Here is a 21,775-nt window from a genome sequence, read left to right as displayed (position 1 = left end):
TAAAGTCTTTGAAGTAGTCGGAGTCTCAAAGATATTTTGGTACTTTTGCTGTCCATAGATTCGCCACCCAACCCCAAAAAAAGCAAAAGGGAAATGTGTAGAGCGCGTTACAACTGGCAATTTGGAAATGACGCGTTTTCTCTTATGTTAAGTTGACAACAAAAGCAGTTAATTTCCTGATTTTTGTTTTGTTTTTCTTTTTTGTTTTGGCTAATGATGCAAGAAACATGAGACCGACTCCCGAGTGACCAACACATCTTAGTTTTTACGATGATTATGGTTTGATAGTCAAAATCTTGTACCCAAAATCATGGCGTGATGGCAGTTGTGTGAAATTAAATTTTGATTAAGATAACGACCAATATGATTAAAATAAAAAATATATCAAATTATGGGATTAAGATCATTTATTAGACTCCAAATATTTTATGTGAAAATATTAGAGCCTTGTTAAGATAATTATTTAGTACCGAAAAATATTTTATATTTATATTTTAAAAATAACTAAACTTTATTCTACAATTACAAATGTGTTGTTATTCATATTATGAGAATGAATTATGATAGCGTAGAAGTCTTCTTATTTAAACATAATGATGATAAATCATTACTTTTAAACCTTATTTTATTATTATTAAAACCGATATTAATCAAATATTGGTTTCACAATATGAGTGTCAATCAACCTTTAAAAGCTAATTGGACTTAATGCCCAAATTGGTTTAGGCTTAACTTGTAACGACTCACACCAGACCGTCTACATATATTCATTTTGGACCCAAAGGGACTCTTATGATTTTAAAACACATTTACAAGGTTAAGAAGAATTTATATATATATAACACCAAAAACTTCCCCCCTGTTCAATGTAGGATATCATAACACCCTTCCATACAAACATAATATTCTCGTTGTGTCTCACGGAATTGTGATACCATTTGTAATGACCCATATCCAAACATATAAATATTGTCCACTTTAAACTTAAAGGGGTCCTCACGACTTTAAGACGCGTCTACTTGATTAAAAGGAGTCTCTACATATATAGGGTCATAAACTTTATCTCTTATTTGATGTGAGATATCACATAACTAATCTGTTTCAATTGAATGAAACTAATCTTAATAAGTTAAATTTGGTTTAATTTTTTTTAGCATTAAATGCTTAGCTTCATCCTATTGAAGCATAAATTGATCAAATCAATTCAACCAACTTGTTCTCTTAGAATCCACCGAGCCAAATCCTTTCAATATCTCTACATATGCATCACTATTGACAATATTCTTCAAACTAGTTTAACATATGACACTAATTTGTTAGCTCCGATGTCACTTGAGAAAGCTAAACCTTTTCATTTTAAGGTCCATTTTCATATTAAATTTTTTACCTCAAACCTCAATGTTTTTTTTTGTTCAAGAGGACCAAAATGCCCGTTACACCAAGCTGATAGGCCCATAAGCTCACCACCCAACAAATACTTGATACCCACATAAACTAAAGCCCAACACAATGATGACTTGATACCCACATAAACTAAAGCCCAACACAATGATGGTGGGCCGGGGGCGTTCTGATTATAAAGAGAAATTTCTCACTTTTTTTTTTCTTAAAAAGAGACCTAGCTTCCTACCTACAAAAGTAACATCATTCTTGAGCTCAACCAGCTTGTGTTGAAGCTTGGACACAAGTGGAAGCCTCATATACGGACTTCCACAGTTTCTTCTTATGACTCACTCTCCCTTTGCTGTAAGGTTTTGTAGTTTTGTATAACTACGTCTCAACTCTGAGAAGGAGGGTTGTATAATGAAATGTTTTTCCCAAAAGGGGATTTCCATTTGACTTCTAAAAAGACTCAAGTTCTAAAACATCTTTCTGATTCAAAGAGTTAGAACCCTAGATCAGAAACACATTTGATGAAGAAAAACAACCGAAAAAAAAAAAACTTAACTCCACATCAGACTGTAGAACCTATATGAGAGTTTGGACAGATTTCTTTTCAGTATTGGGGCCAAAAAACACGGTTGAGATAGGGGTTCTATCCAATTTAATTTTGCTTTCTGAAGCTTGTTCATGCATATATTTTCTTGCTAAAGCTTCCAAAAATTGACCAAGAGTCCTATGTGCCTATTCCCTCAACACCAGGGAAATGGAAGCTTTCAGAATGTGAAATTTGCAAGCAAACATTATCAATTGTTACTCTCTTCATAAGCAAATTATCAGAAGAAATCAAAGACCCATTCTAATAGCCAACAAGAAGAGAAGGCAGAAATTAATATATGAAGTAATAATGACATTATTAGTCACGCTCTCTTGTGTCCTTGATCTAAGAAAAAAGGAAAGCTATGAACAACCTGAAAACAGGATCACTGAAGTTTGTAGGGGAACTCTTCTCAGCCTGAACCAACAATGTACAAGACCATGGATTTCACAGGGAGCATCTCCATGTGCAAAGCAGGGTTTCAGATGAAAATGGCCCCCTGAAAGCACAATGCTCCTTGCTGTCGAATTTCATCATAGTCACCATCATTGTAAGGCGTTAACAAAAGCCGTCAACGAATCAACATCCCTTTTCTCTGAGGGATATTTGATCGGATTGGGAGAATGCTTAGGAAAGAATAGTATTGTAGGGAAGCTACCAAGCTGCAGCTCCTGCTGTGCAAATTTCTTCTGCTCACCATCTGCTCTGAACTTTCCCACCTTTATCCCACTACCCGCCAGCTTTTCCGCCAATTCATCATATGATCCTTCCATGGCCTATATCCAATTTACAAAACGGAAAAGAGAATGTTTCACAGGTTAGTAAGCAATTAGCACAATCACCTGCATCTAGAAATGTGTCTGATTCAAAAGAAATTGTTACCTGGCAAAAACGGCACCAAGGTGCATAGAGCACAACCAGCCATGGATCTGCTCGGTTCTCCAACTTGGTTAAGTTCCCAATCCCAGTTCTACTAAGGGAAACTACATTTTGGGAGTTGAAAATGTCGGTAACTGCAGCATTTCCATTTTTGTGGGCAGCCCCATTGCCATTTCCATTTAGTTCAGGCACCTGTTCTTGTTTGATATTTCCTTTGTGGAGGCCACACTCCTTGGCCTTGGAGTCCTCCCACCACCACCTTCCTTCCCTCTCGTGTTGGCCGGGCAAAACTGGTCGAGTGCATGGCTCACACCCAATTGATACATATCCTTGTGAGTGCAAACTGTTAACAGGCACATTCATGGCCCTGAGGAAGTTCCAAATGTCCATGCTGTCCACATTTGCCACTGGGTTCCACTTCACTAGGCTGCCAACCCCACTATCCATCCCTTCAAATGTAGGATCCACTTGGACAACCGGAATTTCAGCTCTGGTGCCTGGAGATTGATCTTTCCTCTGCCCAGTGATCCAGGCTCGAAGACCCTTAAGAGCCTTCCTAAGAGGCCTCACCTTACGTATTCTGCAGCATTCTTGGTGACCATCTTCATAGAAAGAGAACAATCCCTTGTTCCTCACCAGTGCCTGCACCTCAACAGAATCTGGAAACACATACTCGATATGAATTCCATAGTGCTTCTCCACGGTGTCAAAAAACGCATATGTCTCCGGGTTCAACCTTCCAGTATCCAGGCTAAACACCCTGAAAGGCCGACCAGTTAACCGCGCATATTCAATCAAAACCACATCCTCAGCTCCACTGCACAGACCACACTCAGATCATCAAAAATCACAGCTGCAAAATTCTCCAAACCTAATCTTAGTTCTAATTTCCCGAAGGGATTCATGTAGGCTACAAGGCAGTGAACAAATTACTCAAAAAATGGAATGAAACACAAGAAAATACCTGAAAGCAATAGCAATATCATTCCCAAAATTTTGAAGGGCCTTGTCCATAATTTCAAGAGGGGAGGCACTTTCTAGGTCCTTTGCCAACTTATCATAATCCTCAACTACCTCACTTTCACCCTTCCCCAATACCTCTGCATATACAACATTATCATTTAACAACAACCACCCAATATAAAGCCCATAATAATCCCTAAAATCGATTGAAAATAACACTGAAGAATTACCAGGAGCAGCTACTGTCGCTGCAAAAGGGATCATAGCGTGGCTCCTCTTCGGATCTGCGGAAATTGGCTTCATCCAGGATTGTCCATGGATGACATTGGAGGAAGCTGATAGAATCACAGGTTGATTCAACCTTTGGAAAGAGCTAATTTTTGCAGCTGTAAAGGGGGAAAAAAAAAAGACAAGCAAAGTGCAAGAAATGAATGAAGAAAAAACAGGTTAGCAAGGAAATGAATAGAAAGATTCGTAGGACTTTGATGAATATTCTTTTACAATTTTCTTTTTTTTTTTAAAAAAAAAAAAATCTGTTTGGAAAAATTCCTAGAACCCATCGACACTGATGGATATCCTCTACAAAATCTGAAAAAGAAAAGAAAAGAAAAGAAAAGAAAATTTAGTTTTTGAAAGTAAAAACAATTAACATGTTTGTTTAAACACAAAAAATAATATTTGAGGGTTTTGATCCCACAACAGTTTCAAAAACATGTCATCAACGACATTTTTTAAAACAAACAGTCTTAATCTGCGTAACTTTTTTCAGTGATAGTGCAGTTTCGCACATTCAAATAACATAAAGAAGTTCGCAAATGGTAACATGATAGGGTTTTTTCTTTTTTTTTTTTCAAAAATGAAAAACAAAACATTTTCTCTTTACATTTTCACGATTACCAAACATCATAGCTTAGGAATAGATTCAACAGATAACTGAAAAACCCAGCTCATAAAAACTACCGTAATGAAAGGAGAAGAAAAAGGAAGAAAAAAAATACCATTGAGATCATGGGAACCGACAGACCCAAGAATGGCAGAAGAAGAAGAAGAAGCAGCCAACGCCATGAGAGAATTCTGAAGCTTTCTCTCTCTAAAACTCTCTCATTATTTTCCTTGCTGTTGGCTCAGCCTTGGACAGCGTTAAATCATCACCTGCAAAAAGGTGGCCGTTCTAGGTTCATTGAACCCGGACACTTCCACGTTGAGAAATTCATGGGCTAGCCCGTGATCATCACTGTGGTCAAGTGAGAAAAAGTATGACAAATGGAGGGTCATGATCATGCCATCAGTTGCCTTGTTCGACTTTGTCTATCCTCTTTAAAGGCTGGATGCTCATGAAGAATTTTCATTTTTTGTTTTTTTATTTTTTTTATTTTTTATGCCAATGGCATCTCATGTGTACTCCAAAAAGTTTCCCCCAATAAGGCTTGTTTGGTAGTCAATCACATCTTAGTGCCTTTCAACATTGAATAACAAATAGAGTCACAATTAATTGGATTCACTCAATTTAATATCCAATCTCATTTTAGGCACGTGTAAGGTAAAAAAATATGAGTGGGATAAAAAAAATATAACCAAGAATATTAAGACAATGATTGTAATTTAAAAAATTATTAAGACATAAAAAATATAACCCAATAAAAACAAAATATTCGGAATGTTTGTGTTATAATACGTCGTAGACTTACACCTTAACTTATAATTTTATATATCATATGTGTGATACATAGCGTATGTGGACATTGTTCGAAGAGAACTCCAATTAAGGAAGAAAAATTTAAAAATATGTTATATTTGATTAACATAAAATGCATATATTAAGATATCGTATGAATATAATTTTCAATGGGATATAATTTTCAATAGGATATAATTTCCTATAAAATATATATTTCATGAATTTGATTTTCCAGCATATTTTAAAAAATTAAAATATTTTATATTTAATAATATGTATGATTAAGATATTTAAACTTCATAAATAAATTTTTTTATATTATATTATTCAATATATAAAAATAATTTATATATCATATATTAATATTATTTTAGAAATGTTTTTAAAAATTTTCTTTTTTTAAGAAGAAATTTAATTTATAATAAAAAAAATTTATTTTGTAAAATAAGTATATAAAAAATATTGATAAAAAAATAAGTTAATATCCCATATCTCAGTATAAGATAAGATTAATGCATCTCATGTAGAAGGGGTTATAAAAAAGATGATGGATAATATATCACACTCTTATTATATCCCATATTTGATTGAACTATAATATGATAAATAATAAGATAATTTATCGTATTCCATCATCAATCAAATATGAGATATGATATAATATTCTCTATTTTATTCTATTTCATGCTATATTGGATTGGATATAACCTAATTATATCAATGCTAATACCATTGAGATGGACACATGTGATTTTGTACAGGTAAGAAAAATTCCTGACTGGAGCATTGCAAGAAAAAAAGATGGGAGAACTGGAAAATTATGAGGAAAAAGAAAAGGAAAAGTAATTACAAGATGGGGGCTTGGGACAGTGACTTGGTGGGCCTCAAAGATGTGAAAGGCCAGCAATAATAATATGCAGAATGTGGTCCACCAGATTCAATTTCAGATCCTTTGGTCTCTCTCAATAGATTCATCCACTCAACAGAAAAATATGTCCATTGAATTTGATCAAGTTTATGTTTTCTAGTTGTTTTGTACTTCAGAAATTGAGTAGTTTTTCTTTAGTGTCATCAACCACTATATCAAATGCATGAACGTTTCTTTGTGTCACATGTTTGGAGTAGGTCACCTAGACTTCACTAGGCGATAATAATAATAATAAAAAAAAAAATTGGAAAATTCTAAGGTTTCGATTCGAGCCCACTGAACTTGTAATATCAATTATTGAAAATGTACGATGAAATTTAAGCTATTGAATGAGTGTACAAGTACATGAGACTATTATATTAACAATACGATTGATTCCACTTTTAGGTACTAATTTGATGCTGAAACTGGGACCCAAAGAAATGGCATAAGTTACATTTGAGCTAGGAAACAAGATGAATACATACAAATGCAAAGGAATCATCATATTTTTGTATGGCATAACACCCCCTGAGATAGGGCAAAGACCACTGAAGAGGCATGTGACCCTTTGAAGAAGGCATCATCAGCTTCAAAAGCCACAGAAGGGTAATTTATATTTATGGAAACAGAAGAGGCTGAGACCTGCAATCCACACATGAATGGGGAATCTGTAGATAACCCTGATGAGGAATTTGAGTTCTCAATAACAGCAATCCAGTCTAATGTGCGGGCAGTTGTGCCTGTCTGTACTAGAACAATTGCCCAATACTGTATCAAGCAAGCTAGAATCTTTTTATCTTATAACGTACAACCCAATGGGTCCCAAAATCCATGTTTGAAGTGTCTTTGACAACCAAATACAGTGACCTGCAGGATCCAAGATCCAGCATCATCAAATAAAATAGTATGTATACAAGCTTTGGACAGCAGGCCATCCCAAAATTCTGGATGAACTCCATTCCCTACTGGGGTTGAGCAGGATAAGTTTTATTATGGGAGGACTGGCATCAAGATCATGATTGCTAAGGAAAGGAATCCATAGGATAGCAACCAAGTACACGGAGAAATGTGGCAAACTCCTGCAAAAAATTTGAATGCAATACCTTGTAAGAAGGTAGGTTGAAGAAGTGAATTCTTTTGAAGAAAAAAACATTTGCTTGTTCCAAGCTAACATAAATCCAAATGTATAATTCTATCCACAGAAGATCCATTCAATCTCACCCCATACAAAATGCAAAGTAGCAAACAAATTGTGTTGATCAATGTGTTTAGGGTTAAAAACCTTCAAACATGGTTTTCACCTTAAATAGAGAATCGGCAAGAATGCACTTGTTTCTTACCCGATGGAAACAAATTAATAAGTTCAACCAACCTAAGTCCTACCCTGGATCTTAGAGTACAATATGTGAGGAACTTGAACAAAGGAATAAAAATAATTTTGTACTTCTGGATTCTTATTGTATTAAGTCTGATTTAAATTTACTCACCATTTCATTTGTAAACCTGAAGGAAACATTACAATAGCTTCAAACAAAGCTTTTGGAACTTTGACAAATGCTTATAAAGAATTTGGTGGGATGAGTCAAAAGCAAAATTAGGAGGCATAATTAGAACAAACCTGAAGATGTGCCAAAGCTGTCTGTGCACGGGGCTCAGCCATAGAAGCCTCAAAATCAATATAAAAGAGGTAGTCAAAATACCTGCCTCCATAAATTAGTCAATCAAACATCATGAGTAATTTCACCTCATACAGAAAGATCCACTATGGTATCCAAGAAGTGGATAATCAAAAACAGGGTTCACAAAGTATAATGGCAATGAGATTATTCTTATTATGATTCCCTTTTTTTTTTCTCTTAACAATCCATTTGAAATACAAGGTACCTAGTCTGTATTTCATTATGGTCATTTGACGTATTCCAATGAAAATGAGAAAAATACTCACTTGGCACTTCCAGTGTTGGAGTCATCAACTACCCTTAATGGTTTCTTCCTCTGTGGCCGGCTTTCAATCTGAACATGCATACAGAGCTAGAACTTTATGGTGGAGGCTTCTGTACAAAATGAGTGAACTAATGAAAACAAACTCTCACTTAACCTTTGTCAAATTTATGTCTCTCAAAGCAAAGACTGCCAAGGCTTTAAATAATACTCCAGGGCCTTCTTCCAAAGTAAACACAATGCTTGTCTGAAATGTAGGACAACAATTTTCAGCTTCAGAGAATTTAAGCCAACATATAAAGAGGCATAAATGGATGAACAAAACCTACCTTAAAGAGCTTATTGGTTCTTGGAATTATAGGATCCCTTGCAAGGACCAGAAAACGAGTAATGTTATCAAAGTCATCCTGTACAGACCATGAGTTCAAGCAAATTAAGTAGTGTTCAACTATAAAGCATAGGAATTATACATAACTAAGCAGCACTCTATGGTTTGTGACCAGGACATGAACTAGTAATTAGCCACCACCAATGACCCTGCAGCAGCCACCTCTTGCACCAACTCAGGCAGCTGCTGCTTTTGCACAATCACCCCCGGAAATATCAATAACAACACACTTCCTGTGCAATGCTGCGTTGTGTAGAGTTAAGTTGAAATTTTTAAGGATGGGAAATAGAAAAAAGAATGTAGTTACCTAAAAAAGGGCTAAGCAATGAGTTACCTGGATTCTTTCTGCAAGTATGTTAAGCCCATAGATTTCTGCTGCTCGAGCACTTGCAACAACACCAGCATCCCTCAGGCCATGTGAGGCTACATACTGATCAACAAGTCATCATGGTCAAGAAGGAACATTCCCTCAAATAGTACAAGAAAATAAAATTAAGGTGCTAATAAGACATCCACAGATCACCTGAGCAGCACCAGCTGAATCATCAACATTTTCTCTGGAAACACCTAACTTACTCAGGATGATATCACTCTGGGCGAGTGCCTGCAAATGAAGACTTTTCAACTCATAAAAATTTAACATTGGGATTTGGAACTAGATATTTATATGGAATACATTCTGCTATATATTTGATTATGTGCCAAATTAGAGAACATGTAATCATACTTTACGAACATGAAAATGTGAGGTAAGAGGTAGAGAGAGGCCATCCTGTGTACCAAGGTTTTAAGCTGAAGCACTCTCTCTCTCTCTGTTTCTCTCATTCACTTCCTGGACTTCATGAATCAATTTTGCTTCTATACTAATTTAAAATTAAAAACAATATTTTTTGAACTATTAAATTTGGTCATAAATATAATTAGAATGATTCCCAAATATAGCCCCCTCAAGGAAAAAGACCAATTTTTTTGACTCCCAAGAATGGTTAATGAATTCTGTGACATAAAGTAGGTGATGTAGCCTAGTGAAGAGTTCTTGTGGCATTATACATCCTTGTCAAATTTGGATTAGTTTCTTATTGCAAAATATAGGAAATTATCTAGCGAGAGGAAACTAATCCAGATTGGACAATGATAACTAATGCTACAAAAACTCTTTAATACGCTACTCTGGTCCCCCAGGTTGAAAGGAGCTTACACTCAAGTTGTTGGAGCTGTAAGCATCGCCTTATATAGAATCCAGTGCTTGACATTGGGAACATCTAAAGCACAAATATGATTTGGTAATTTGAACTGGTAGTCATTTTTCATTAATCTTCTTAATAATTGAGATCAATATTCATTATGTTGTGTTCTATTTAGCAACATGAATTTGCCTTACTTTCTCTTCAATCTCAATAATTCTTACTTTTGCTTTGAATTTCTGTTGTGAACAATATTAAATTGTCCACCCTTGGTAAGACAGCTTCAAGGACTGACCTTAGGGACTCTTATCTACTTTATGCAATCAATGAAACTCAAGTTAGAAACAAAAATCTAGGAGGAAACAAAAACCTGACCTGAGGATGGCTTAGAACACGTCTTAGCTGATCAATTCCCACCCCTGGTATAGCTAGGAGGCAGAGGTTAACAGCCAACTGCACCTCACCCACAATGTGCAGCCTATGACGAAGGAGTAAATCATAGTTACGATGGATGCTTCCACCTAAAGAATTCTCAATGGGAAGAACTGCTTTTTCAGCCAACCACAATTCAACAGCCTGCAAAACAGAAACAACAGAACAAATGTAAAAAGGATCAGGTCATTAATTCAATGAGGCATTTGGACACCGAATTTGAATGAAATCATTCCATTCTGTTTATATATTTATTTTATTGAACACACACACACACACACACACACACACACACACAAACAAACATACATATGGTGGTGAATAAATGGAGAGATCTTATGGAAAACAAAATAGATAGACACAAAATTTATGTTAAACCTAGTGTACAAAATTTCCTCCCACAGAATGTTAAACTGATATCATACTGGATACCTTGAATGCATCTTCAAACTCATCACAAGGAACAGTTTCACAATGAGGGTAAGCTTTGAGGGCAGCGTCCTCACTATATGCGCCTGGCACACCCTGCATCATTGGTTTAACCATAATATAAATAACTAAAGACATGGTAAATTTCTTACTTTTGTGTGCATCTAGGGATTGCAAATTGCAGCTAGCAATCGTAAAATAAACATCATACCTTATATGAAATGCGCACCTTTGTACCATCCTTGGGAGCAGCAGAAATATCAGTGACAGATAATGGTTCTGCAATTGGTGAAAATATTGTAAAAATTAAATGGCATAAATTTATATGTTGAATAATTTGAAAATGACATTTGACACTGTACCATGTTGAAAGTTTTGCAGAATTGACTAAAGCAAAACATGCGGGAATGTGGAAGGTGCAAAGATAAGTTTAAAATCCAACTCTTGCATGAGTCCAAAAAGGTAAAAGGAGGAAGACGACTCCTTTGAAGGTTTAAAATAAAATAAAACTTCCATTACATTTAACCAACAGAAAAATCAACCCAATCTATTTACATTCATTGCCAGTAGAAGCAAGATCCTTTTCAGACTACTAGGACCATCTTAAAAATCAACCCTCCCTTCTTGCATATAGAAATGATATCAAGGATCCCCTAAACGGCTAAACATAACTACAAAAAATAAAAAACATTCGTACATAATTATAGAACAGTTGCAACATAACACATACAATAGTCTGACTCATCCTTTGCCATAAGAATTGAGCTAATTCTATCAAAATTGGGAGCAGTACATCAAGACCTTCAACCCTCGAATAACATATTTACAAACAGAAGTCCGGGAAAATCTAAGTTACAAACTCTCATCTAAATTACATCAATTACTTACCAACTAATCAACCAATTCATATCCATTCACCCTATATGTTTTAAATTGCAAGTCCAAGGTAATTCATCAAGACAAAAACCAAAACATTTAAAACTAAGAACAATAAACACATTAACCAAATTGGAATGAGACAACCCACTTGGAAATGATGCCAGATCCCTGTGTATTCTCCCGGAGTCATTGTTATCCACCTTATCAACAATCCCCTGCAATTCAGTTCCCGGATTTGACGGGTTCCCATCATCCAACGACTTTATCCCCCGGTGAGTCGACAAGCCCGAAAAAACCACACTGGGAGTCTCCGCAGTGCCCTTACCCCAATTGCAGACCACCCCAGAAGGCTTGGAGCCCAAATCTTCCCAACCCAACTGGGAAACAGCACCACCCAACACAGAACTAAACTTCAAAGCCATAAAAACATGAAAAACAAAATGCTGTGCTTCGACCTGTTCTCAAAAGCCAAATTCAGTCAGTACAACTGTTGGTGTCAACTTGCAAAGCAAGAAGGGGAATGCGTGTGTGGAAAAATACAGAATAAAAAATGGTGTTAGGAGTGGAAGTTTTGGTTCAGTACTTTGATCAAACACCTGATACCAGGTTAGGTGAACACGTTTTGGGGTATCTGTAAAGACTTCTTCCACTTCTTTGACAAGCTCTGCGATTTGGAAGTTGTAACGGATGGAGACGTTAAGCTGAATTGTTTTCCCTTCGAAGCCTCACCGTGGTTGGATTGATCTGGGTCACAGTTTCTAGGGCCCACTCTGCCAACGGTGTAATGATTTGCTCTAGGACAAAAAATTCTGTGATAGCTGACCGATGAAAAATGTGCCACGTAAGCAAAAACCTTATATCATATCACTAAAACCTACCATTAACCCTATTTTTTTTTTTTTTAATTTCTATTGTTATTCTCTCTCATAAAATTAAAAAAATAATTTTAATTAATTTAGTAATTCCAATTAATGCGTTTATATATATATAAAGGAATGTAAGATTGAGAATGAAAATTTATTTTTATTTCAATGTTAAGTAAAAATTAGAAATAAAAAATAAATAAATAAATTGTCAATGATATCTGTATACATAATTTAAAATATTTTTTAAAATTTTTATTTGAAAAAAGTGTCGTATTATACATCATTTGAAATAATTTTTTATTTTCGTCTAAAAAAATTCCTTAAAAGTTTCTTTTACTAAATAATAAAAGCGTATTTTGACTTATTATTTAAAAAAAAAATTGTTTTTAAAAATTTATACCTAAATTCAATCTTTAGAAATAATTTTTAAAAAATAAAGTAAAATAGAGAATTGTTATGATTGTTTTTTTTTAATTAGAGAAAATAAATTTAAAAGTAAGATTTTGTATTGAATTTATTAATAATTTTAATGATTTTAATAAATAGTTTAAAACTCAAAAATGTATATAATAACCATAAAAAATAGTAGACGTAATTAATGTTTTAGATTCTTTAATAAATCTTGTAATTTTTAATAATAATTTAAAATTAAAAAATTGATTAATTAATTGTAAATTAAATAAAATAATTCAAAATATCATTTTCGTAATTAAGTAATAAATGTATGCATATAATAAAAAAAATTGGCATATTAATACCTTAAAAAAATTAAACTTTGTTTGCTTTTATATTTATTTAAAATAGAAGAGTATTGATAATTATTAATTTTGAATAATTATTTTTTTATTTAAAAAAAAATAAATTAATAAATTTTTTTTATAAGATGTTAATATCAATATTTTTATAAAATTTATAAAATTATATAAATATTATTAGAAATTATTAATTTCCAATTATTATTATTTATTTTTAACAAAATAAATTAATGAATGTTAATATCTAAATATATTTTTAATATTTATAGAAAAATATAATTTATGATTTTATTGGATCATAAATATTCATATTTTATTAAAAAAATATTATTTTTAACAATTAAAATTTATCTTATTTGGACTCCTTCAATTATCACAATATATCTAAGTATGGAAATGGATCTTTGCCTTCCATAAAATCTGTCTAATATATAAATATGTATAATAATTAAGAAATCATGAGTATAAACCTATCCAACACTCTAAATGGTGGGTTTGATTCTTGTCATGACTAATATTCCTTGGTTAGGGGGGAACTTTGAAGATGTAGAATTTAAGCTGAGCCCATAGCAAAGTGGTATATTGAGAATCAAGTGGTGTTAGTAATTTAGGATAAAATAATACATTATTTGTAGAGATTAAAGAGTAATTGAGTAGATGACAAGCCTAATGAAGACAGGGATAAAAGAGAGCATGCGGTTTCCTCCTTGGAAAGATCACCATTTTTAAGTTCCCGTCCTTTAGAGCATCCACTACTTGTTAGAAGATTCTTCATTAAAATAATTATCTTCTTTAAAATAATAATAATAATAATAATAATTTAAAATATAAGTTTAATATTTTTTTTAATTCTTTCTATTTTTCATTTCTCCATTGGTTCAAATGACATCATATTCTTTCTACTTCTCTAGTTTCACCTTGTATTGTTGTGGTTAGTTTCATTGAGAATATTATCATCAAAATTCTTAATTTTTTATGGTTTTAACATCGTAACTTTGAGATCATTAGGTAGAGCACGGATAGAATTTCTTCTTTGTGCTTTGTTAGATTTTTTCTCTATATGATTTTCTTCAAGTTTGGGCACATTGATCCGTTTTACCATATTCTCTTGGTTAATCCGGGATGATTTCACTAAACGTTTTTAATTTGAAACACTTTAATCGATGATAATTATAAACAAACATTTTTATGAAGAATCAATTAGGGATTAGTGGATATGTATAATCTCCAAAATTTCTTATTACACTAGACTCCACACTGGCTTAATTTGTGCACCAAGATCGACTTTTTGAGTACACTATAAGTTCAAACTCCTAGTTTGACTCAACCTATGCATCGACATTGGCATAGAATACACTAATGATAAGCAGCATGTATGATCCTAAGATGACTATGTTGGATTCAAATGTGTCATCTGATTGAGGTATTAATTCTAACTGCCTCTTGACAATATTAGATTATAGTGCCACTAAGAATAACTCAAGATGTCTCTACAAATGCATGGTAGTATGGATTGGGCAATAATAACCTATGTATGATTGCTTTGGTTGGTCTTTGGTCCATCAATATATAGTTGGTGTCACAACCAGGAAGTCCCCTCATGTATATAATATAACATTGTGTAACAAATTTTCAACTACAACAAGAAAATAATACATAGCAACAAATGAGTATGTAAGATAACACCCTAACTTATATATTACTCTATAAAATTATTACAAGATTGGATTATGTTGATAGAATTTGATTCTACAAGGAAGGACTTTGTTGATAGTATTTTACCATCAATATTGGCTTATGTTGACGATAAGAGTTAACGTCATTAATCAAGGTGTCAACATAGATTTAAGATATTTATGATACTGAAGCTGTCGTACAATGACACCATAAAGGATAAGAAAGGGATTTTGTTTTAATGAATATTTAAAAAGATGCTATTTTTTTCAAGAAAGACAAATCAATCGAGACTGAAGAGGGTGATTTTGTCATTTCATTGAAGACGGTGCAATGAATTGACAGCAACTTATTTATTAACAACTAAGGTAGGGATTTAATGTTGGTCCTACCATGTTATAGGCAGATGCAGCTCCCGCCTCACCAAACCCCTTCTCTATTCACGGATTTTGGAAGCATTCATCCACTGGAAAAAAAAACCAAAAGAACAGAAAATTCAGTGTTTAACCATCAGCGCAAGGTAATGTGCAAGAGAAAAGACAAATGGATGTAGTTTTCTAAGGAGGCAAATGTAAGAGAACTTAAGAGAAAAACGTTCATCCTCATTCCTAATTTTTTGATTTGATTTACAGTGGCTGAATCTTGCTTGGATGCAATGTAATTCTTGTCTGCTCCTAAAGAGAATATACCTAAGTAGGTTTGAGAGTTTTTTTGTTTTTAATTAGTCCTATGAGAATGTGTGAAAATGAATAAATTTCTAATGTAGATACCATATCTTTCAAGATCTAGATTCTCAGAGCTTATGATGCAGCTCTCTGATCAGATTCATTGTTCACCTAAAGTTAAACACTACAAGTTTCTCCAATGCCCAAAAATGAAAATACAGACAACAATCTGATTCAAATGCTTCTAAACATATCTAACAACAACCAAAAGGCAAAGAAAAAGTTCATTTTTGCTCATATTTCAACTATTATAACAATTATGAAACAAAACAGATGAGAAAGAACATCACGCAATACGAAACAATGCCCCACATAAAGGTAAGAAATGAACTATTTTAGCACTAAGAAACAAATGTTTTTCGGTTGTTATTATTATTATTATTATTTGAGATTAATGTAAGGTAGGAATAAGGATGAGATCTTGTGATCGTGAAACCCCGACACATCATTCCCCAGGAGTAGTGTTAGATCAAATCATATCCAGAAAAGGGCATAAGGGTTTTGAGTTTTTGTTGTTGGTTAGGGGTCAATGAAAGTAGCCTTCACAAGGGATTGTTTGCGCCTTGGGTTTGCTCCCCAATGGTCACCAGTTCGAGTCCCCTCAGGGCCACTGGAGGTTTACCCGGTCGTTAACTTCAGGACCCGGTGGGATTAGTCGAGGTGCGCGTAAGCTGGCCCGGACATCCACGGTTATCAAAAAAAAAAAAAAAAACAAGGGATTGTTTGCTAGTACCACTAGCTGAGAGGCTAAGACCTTCCTAGAAGAATTTGGTGGCTGGCTGCTTTCTGGTAAGGCTAAGAACTAAGAATATAGGCGTCCATTAGCAAACTAACGACATATGTTGAGTTCATGCCGAAAGTGACTTGATAGACATACTATTTAAAGGTGTCTATCAGCAAACTAACTCCTATTTGTTTAGATTTAGGTGGTGTTTGTTTTTTGACTGAATAGAAAAAGTCAAAATATTCGACTTTTTCTATTAAACTAAAAGTAACATGTAGACATCATCCAACATAATTAAACTGAACCCATTGATAACAAGTTCATTTTAGTTATGTTGGATGATGTCAACAAATTACTTTTAACTGAATAGAAAAAACCAAATATTTTAACTTTTTCAATTCAGTAAAAAAACAAACACCATTTTAGTCAAATTCAAATGCTTTCAAATTCAAACTCAAATTCATTAACTTTAAATCTTTATTGTGTCAAGCCACCCACGTGGTGTCTTGCGTGTGCATGCTCGCATGCAACCCTATTTATTAAATGTTGCACCTTCAAGCCACCATAAAGTTTTGACATGATCCTTCAACCTCAATCATCACCTATCTTACTAATGGCATGCCGTGTTGCGTGCCATAGGTAGTCATGGGTAAAAGGTATCACCACATGAGGTCTTGGTATTTAGTCATGCATGTCAAGATATTGATAGGATAATTAACCCTGGCTTTTGACATAATTGCCTTACCATTGAATTTTTGTTGTGTCAAGCTACCCATGTAGTATCTTACATATGCATACTCGCATGTTGCATGTTACCCACATGCTACTCACATCTCCATTTTATTTTCAAATTTATGATTATAGAGAAAAAAAATGTTAAATCATTGTGTTAAGGAATAACACATTATTTTCTTAATTTGTTGCATTTTTTTTATATATATTTGTTAAATAGCTTATGGGTTAAAAAAAAATTTCCTATTATTTTTTAACATATAATTTCTGTAAAATTAAAGATATTTAATTTATTATTTATTTATTTATTTTTAATAAAAATTACTTGGGGCACAACTAATTAATAACCACATTGTGAATTTCACCCCAAAATGTTAGAAAATAATAGTTATAATAATACAAAAGTTTAATGCTTTTGGGTGAGAGAAGTGAGTAGAAATGACAATTTTGCGGGTTTTTTTAGGTCACCTGTCCCAATTAGAATGGGTATGAGAGCATAGAAATCGGGGATGAGACAAGTTCAGGGTTTTTTTTTAAAACCCGAATCGGGTTTGAGGCGGGATCGAGTTTAGTAATAATATGCCCCGCCTCGACTCGAATATGAAATTACAAGTTTATCCCCCACCTATAAATATTTGCTTCCTTTGATCATTTTCGGTTTTCCTCTCTCATTTTAGGGTTCTCATTTCTCTCTATCGCTAGGCTTGTTGTTTCTCTCACTCAATGCAGAAATCCATCCAAAAATCCATTCAATAATTGATCTCATTTTCTCCATCTCCTCTTGATTCATCCTTGTTTATCACATATTCACAACTACTAGAAGTCTCATCAGTTTCCATTTTCTTTATAGGAATCGTTTTAGGTATTTTTTTCGAATGTTGCTTTGTTTGATTTGAGGTGTTTCTTTATCAATTTCTAGGCAAAAGATGAGAGATTTGTTGGTGATATTTGGGATTGTCCTTTTTATTGGGATTATTGTAATTACAACTTAATAAGAAAATTTGGAGAGTCCAAACGTACAACAGATCTGTAATTTGGTGGCAACAAGGTGGGTCTTTTTGCTAATTTCTTTTTCTCATTACAACATGTTGCTCATGTGGAACTTACTAGCTGTCAAGTCCCAAACCCCAATAGTTAAGAAATACATGCATACACAAGGTGCTCAGTTCGAGTGTTTGTAAGGTTGTAACTCATTGTTTTCCCTTCTTTTTGGGCAACACAAGGTGCATACACATACCCAGGTCGGGGCGGGTTGGGGATGATTTTAATTATAACTTCAAAATGGGGATGGAAGTGCATACCCCTCCCCGCCCCGAGTTTGGGATGGGATGAGATGAGAAATAACCATATATTTTGGGATGAGAATGGGATAGGGGTGACCCGTCCCAAACTTGCCCAGTTGCCATTCATAGAAGTGAGTTTTTCAAATTATTGTGGGGTCTATACATTTTGTTTTATCTTTTTTTTTTTTTCATTTTCAAATTTGTATTAAACAAAAAATTAGTAGGAAGAGAATAACTTTTATTTATTTATTTTTAAAGTAAATACAGGAAGCTTATGGATGCTTGGTGCAAAGATGATGCAATTTTATTTCAATGATGATTTAAGAATTGTTTTGAGGTGGATATTATGTCAAATACACATCAATTGATTTTTGAATAATACCATCAAAGGTCATGGATTTAAACCTTCTCTACCAAATCATGATGTGCCTAAAAATGGACTTGGAGTGGAACTCATGTTAATTGTCGAACAGGGTTCAAGCAAGTGAAAATCACCTTGCAACTCAATTAATCATATGATATTAGCAAGGCTTGTATAATAGTATGGGCTTTTTTGAAAAAAAAATATATATAGTAATTTAAAAATATTTTTGAAAATATCACACATTAAAACTATTTTCTACAATAATTTTTATAATATCAATGTGAAAATCATCTTTTGACAATTCAAAATTCAATTGAAATTAAGTTTTGGAAAATATTGTAGATTTAAAAATAATTTTTAAATTGTTATATTTTAATAAGATTTTTTTAATTACTATTCTAGTTTATATATATATAAACAATTATTGCTCTTTTTCAAATATATGAAAATTACATTTTAAAAATGGTATTATTAATATTAAATTTTAAGGAAAGTTTTATCAGTTACTTTCAACAAGTTACTAAAATGTTATATTATTAATAATAAAATAAAAATAAATTTAAATTATAGAAAATATTTTTTTTACTTAAAATTTAAGTTATTCAATTATAAACTATAAAAATAAATTTAAATTATAGAAAATATTTGTTTTTACTTAAAATTTAAGTTATCCAATTATAAAATATAAAAATTAAATTAAATTAAATTAGAAAAATTAAAAATTAAAAAGATATAACTAAAAGTCTATTATACTTTTCAAACCAAACACTAGAAGGAAAAAAAAAAAAATGAAAACTAAAAAATGCTTTTCAAACAAAACACTACCTAATAATTAAAATTAATTTTTAAACATTAAAATATTGGTATTTCATATATCTAAAATTATCATAAAAAAATCAATTTATATATTAATATAATGAAACGTTATTGACTTACATATTCTATATGTAGCTTTTCCTAAGTTTTATAAAAGTAATCTTTTCACTTGGTGTTTCAAGCTTTCTTAGTATATGATCAAATACTTAGACTTAAAGATTAACATTAACATTGTGCTACACACGGTGACACCCCACTAGCATATATAAAAGAAGAAAAATAGGTAACACTTATGGTCTACATTTGATGTTGCAAAGCTACAAGGTAATTAATCTCACACTGGAAAACCAAATATAGAACTCCACACATGCCATTGATCCAAAGAATCAATAGCTTGAAAGACTAATTAAAGTGATTACATACTTAATGGGAGGGTGACAAGAAATTAACAAGTTCTTGCCAAGCTGAATCACCCAGAACCACCAAGAAGAGCCTTGAGTCTCTTCACTTCATCATCATCAAGAAAAGTGGTATTCTCTATCAATTCAGAAGGCAAGTTGTTGCCAAACAACGCATTGTTGAGGATTTGGAGGTCAAGGTTCGAGCTACAGAAGATAACCCAAAAAAGTGTCTGTGTCCGATCAGTATTCACATGGAAATGCAGCAACCCTCGAGGGAAAACCATGATAACTTCATCTTTGAGTGTTTTCAAGTAGACGGTATTGTTCGAAGAAATTAAACCAACAGTGACAGAGCCCTTGGCTATAAGAATTATCTCTAAAGAGCCAGGGTGAGTGTGCGTTGGAACCACACCACTAGGGGCTATGTTTGCTTGTGCCATGGAGACGCCAAGGCCATTCAAGCTTGGGAATTTATCAACAAATGACGTACGAACACGTCAGATTCTAGGAGCATAAAGTATTTCATAAAATTATGGGTCAAATGGTCAAAAAGAGTGGTGGAGATCCATGTGTTAGTATCTAATTGGGAGAGATTTTGGAAAAGTTGGTCAAAAGTCAATAGTTTGAAAATTTTGCCACGTTAGATGTAAGGAGTGAGAATTTTAGAAATTAAATTTAGATTTTGAGAAAAAATTAGCCATCAAATAATTGAGATTAGGTTTTGAAAATTTGAATATTAAGTACGTTATGGGAATTAATTTAATTATTATCGGATAATTATAAAAAAAACCGTAGTAAGAAAAACTTGGTAAAAATTTATATTATATCAAATTGTTATAATGGATAATTAAAAATAAATTGAATTTAATTTTATAACAAATCAATTTGGGTTTTATAAGTGGAAGTTAACTTTATAGAATTACAAAACATTAAACGGAGTTGAATTGAAATTAAATTAAGAGTAAATTATGACATGTGAATTTAGAATATATATATATATATATATATATATAAAAGGGGTAAATTAATTAAATGTGAATTTTATGAATTTAACTTTTGAAATTTTGATGCAATTGAATAATTTGACAAATGATGCAAATTAAATTAAAGTTATAGTTGAGAAATTGATTTTTATAAATTGAATAACTAATTAATTTATGAAATTGAGTTTTAGAAAATTACTTAAATTTTTGTTAGTAGATAAATATTAGTAAAATTAATGGGTTAAGGGTTATTACAAATTTCAAATTCTTTGTTGCCAAAAAATTATTTTATGTATTTAATATTTTTATGAAATTGAATTTTATTAATAGTTAATTATATTATGTTTTAAGTGAATTTCAAAGTAAAAATGCTTTGGGTAATTAAGTCAAATTATAATTTTTGAAGAGTAGACTTGTAGTAAATTAAATTACGAATACAGTAGTATTTTTCGTGAGGTGGAAAATCATAAGTTGAGTATAATTCATAATTACGGAAGGTTAATTAAGGAATAATGGTTTTAATTTAATTAAAAGAAATGACGTGTGTGGCATTTTCAAATTTTTTTATTATATATATATATATATATAAAAGGGGATTGTGGGGTGTCGGGAGGCCAAAAAAAAAAAAAGAAAAAAAAAAAAAGAAAAGAGAAAGGAAGCTGGGGATGCGTAGGAGAGAGATGTAGTGGTGATTCTCTGTGGTGTGTCTCTATCGATCCGACGGTGAAACGACCTCCGATCGTGACGAAACTTCAAACGGTGATTGGGTTTTCGTTTTGCTTTTATTTACT

At 32.7% G+C, this 21,775-nt stretch overlaps 3 protein-coding genes across 4 annotated transcripts; all 3 read right to left on the bottom strand.

The window, feature by feature from the left end:
* Positions 1–2,243: 2,243 nt before the first annotated feature.
* On the bottom strand, positions 2,244–5,102 carry LOC100233045 (5'-adenylylsulfate reductase 3, chloroplastic). Its single transcript, XM_002269703.5, has 5 exons — positions 4,819–5,102; positions 4,051–4,206; positions 3,822–3,957; positions 2,861–3,674; positions 2,244–2,754 (listed from the first exon to the last, which is right to left on the bottom strand). The coding sequence occupies exons 1-5, from the start codon at positions 4,883–4,885 to the stop codon at positions 2,524–2,526; spliced, it is 1,404 nt and encodes a 467-aa protein (XP_002269739.2). The 5' UTR covers positions 4,886–5,102; the 3' UTR covers positions 2,244–2,523.
* A 2,079-nt stretch (positions 5,103–7,181) lies between these two features.
* Positions 7,182–12,477, bottom strand: LOC100265426 (arogenate dehydratase/prephenate dehydratase 1, chloroplastic). Of its 2 annotated transcripts, XM_002269427.4 has the most exons (12): positions 12,245–12,477; positions 11,810–12,116; positions 10,994–11,061; positions 10,786–10,878; positions 10,297–10,497; positions 9,261–9,341; positions 9,072–9,167; positions 8,679–8,756; positions 8,507–8,596; positions 8,354–8,421; positions 8,027–8,108; positions 7,182–7,487 (listed from the first exon to the last, which is right to left on the bottom strand). In XM_002269427.4, exons 2-12 carry the CDS (start codon positions 12,081–12,083, stop codon positions 7,431–7,433), a joined length of 1,188 nt encoding a protein of 395 aa, XP_002269463.1. In that variant the 5' UTR covers positions 12,084–12,116; positions 12,245–12,477; the 3' UTR covers positions 7,182–7,430. The 2 variants fall into 2 exon arrangements, with proteins under 2 accessions (XP_002269463.1, XP_010657207.1); XM_010658905.3 differs by having other exon boundaries at positions 11,810–12,386.
* A 7,592-nt stretch (positions 12,478–20,069) lies between these two features.
* LOC100265507 (germin-like protein) lies at positions 20,070–20,441 on the bottom strand. The gene has a single exon (XM_002269071.2). The coding sequence runs from the start codon at positions 20,439–20,441 to the stop codon at positions 20,070–20,072; it is 372 nt and encodes a 123-aa protein (XP_002269107.2).
* Between the last annotated feature and the right edge of the window lie 1,334 nt (positions 20,442–21,775).

This window comes from Vitis vinifera, chromosome 12 (assembly GCF_030704535.1).
Source record: "Vitis vinifera cultivar Pinot Noir 40024 chromosome 12, ASM3070453v1".
NCBI classification, from domain to species: Eukaryota; Viridiplantae; Streptophyta; class Magnoliopsida; order Vitales; family Vitaceae; genus Vitis; species Vitis vinifera.
Note: the sequence above shows the minus strand (reverse complement) of the source record. Positions and strands in the feature narration are given on the sequence as shown.

Bases quoted from the DNA above. Each gene is read 5' to 3' on its own strand.
- LOC100233045 (XM_002269703.5), bottom strand. From the start codon at position 4,885: ATGGCGTTGGCTGCTTCTTCTTCTTCTTCTGCCATTCTTGGGTCTGTC. The intron at 4,207-4,818 runs GTATTTTTTTTC...CCCCCTTTACAG, and splicing joins CGGTTCCCATGATCTCAATG to CTGCAAAAATTAGCTCTTTC. The intron at 2,755-2,860 runs GTAACAATTTCT...AATTGGATATAG, and splicing joins CTTGGTGCCGTTTTTGCCAG to GCCATGGAAGGATCATATGA.
- LOC100265426 (XM_002269427.4), bottom strand. From the start codon at position 12,083: ATGGCTTTGAAGTTTAGTTCTGTGTTGGGTGGTGCTGTTTCCCAGTTG. The intron at 10,879-10,993 runs GTATGATGTTTA...CCAATGATGCAG, and splicing joins AGGTGCGCATTTCATATAAG to GGTGTGCCAGGCGCATATAG. The intron at 8,757-9,071 runs GTAACTCATTGC...TGGTCTGTACAG, and splicing joins TACTTGCAGAAAGAATCCAG to GATGACTTTGATAACATTAC.
- LOC100265507 (XM_002269071.2), bottom strand. From the start codon at position 20,441: ATGGCACAAGCAAACATAGCCCCTAGTGGTGTGGTTCCAACGCACACT.